We start from the raw sequence: 1,612 nt of genomic DNA, 5'->3' as shown, positions 1-1,612 counted from the left end.
CAGCTACTAGGGAGGCTGAGGCAGGAGAATTGCTTGAACCCGGGAGGAGGAGGTTGCAGTGAATGGAGGTTGTGGTGAGCCGAGATTGCGCCATTGCCCTCCAGCCTGGGCAACAAAGGCGAAACTCCGTCTCCAAAAAAAAACAGAAAGAAAAAAAAAACTTTACTAATGCGTTGCTGCATATATATTTTTAACAACCTACAAATAGACACATTCTGGTCTTACATGGTGTTTTGGGTTAAAATTTTGCTCTCAAAAAGCTCCTTCTATTATATTCCTCTTATTAAGTCTTATTAAGCCTGTTATGTCTCGTTCTATCCTTCACGAAGACAAAAAACAGGTTGCCTTCCATCTATATAACTTTTTCAAATAAATATCAAATTTGTCTCGTGGGTGCTGACTCTGTGCCAGGCACTTGCTGAGTACCTTATAGAAATAATACCTTGTTGAACAAATGAATGAATGAAATTCATTATTGAAATTTTTCATGTAATCCATACTGGTGCTGTAATAATCCATTTGTTAAACTCCCTTCAAACTCCCTCTTTGTTCTCTCTGCCTTCCTCGAATACGGGTCTAAACTCATTTTAAACCACTTTATCAACCAGAGGGACATGGGGACATGGGGGGAACATGGTTTTCTGATTCTTATTTGCCAGTGTCCTCTACACGCACATACACACACATACACACACACACGCAGTAATCCAAGGCTGCAGCATATTTAAATCTGACATTTTTCTAGAACCAAGATGTGCTATTCCATATGCAAGCTTTTTCCACCTCAGCACTGTTGACATTTGGGGCAGCATCATTCTTTGCTGGGAGGCTGCCCTGTGCATGGTAGGAGTTTAGCAGTATCACTGGCCTCTACTCACTAGATGCCAGTCACCACCTGATCACTCTAATCACCACCACCACCGCCACCAAATACTCCCAGGGATGAAATTGCCCCTGCTTGATAACCACCGGGCTATATGAACCTCATTTCTAGAATTTTTTAAAAAACCATCTTTTCCTTTCTATTATAAAAAGCCTTGTCTTCCCAGAGCTCTAATATGATTATGTTAATCTTACGTTGTTTGAATATATACAGGAGTTTCTTTCTGCCCCGTTTAACAACAGAGAAACGGAGCACGAGGAAGAACAGCAGGAAGAGTACCGCAGTCGAAGTCAGCGCAAGAAAGAAGATGATCTGCCGAGAGTGTCCTGCAAAACACAGCAAAAGGAGAAACGCATGCAGAAATGTATTGACACTCATACACACATGTGTATATTTACATTGGTAAACTCCTAAGCATGAGAAGAATCAGAGCCTTGGGCATCTCCAACCTGCTAATGGAGTAAACTTGGAAAACTTTTAAAAAGGCAAGACATGGTGGCTCACGCCTGTAATCCCGATACTTTGGAAGGCCGAGGCAGGAGGATCACTTAGAGTCAGGAGTTCAAGACCAGCCTGGCCAACAGAGCGGTGGCGGGCGCCTGTAGTCCCAGCTACTCGGGAGGCGGAGGCAGGAAAACCGCATGAACCCGGGAGGCGCAGCTTGCGGTGAGCTGAGATGGTGCCACTGCACTCCAACCTGGGCAACAGAGCAAGACTCCATCTCAAAAA

General features: G+C 44.0%; 1 protein-coding gene across 1 annotated transcript in view; it reads right to left on the bottom strand.

Annotated features, from left to right (window-relative positions):
- The window catches only part of TNFRSF9 (tumor necrosis factor receptor superfamily, member 9), a 28,254-nt gene that overhangs the window by 12,033 nt on the left and 14,609 nt on the right, over positions 1–1,612 (bottom strand). The window contains exon 7 of the mRNA XM_011938249.1: positions 1,078–1,209. Coding sequence (XP_011793639.1) covers positions 1,116–1,209 — 94 coding nt within the window. The 3' untranslated portion in view covers positions 1,078–1,115. The remainder of the gene's footprint in view (positions 1–1,077; positions 1,210–1,612) is intronic.

Source organism: Colobus angolensis, unplaced genomic scaffold, assembly GCF_000951035.1.
Source record: "Colobus angolensis palliatus isolate OR3802 unplaced genomic scaffold, Cang.pa_1.0 Scaffold170, whole genome shotgun sequence".
NCBI lineage: Eukaryota > Metazoa > Chordata > Mammalia > Primates > Cercopithecidae > Colobus > Colobus angolensis.
The sequence above is the reverse complement of the archived record's forward strand: the minus strand, read 5'-3'. Positions and strand labels throughout refer to the sequence as shown.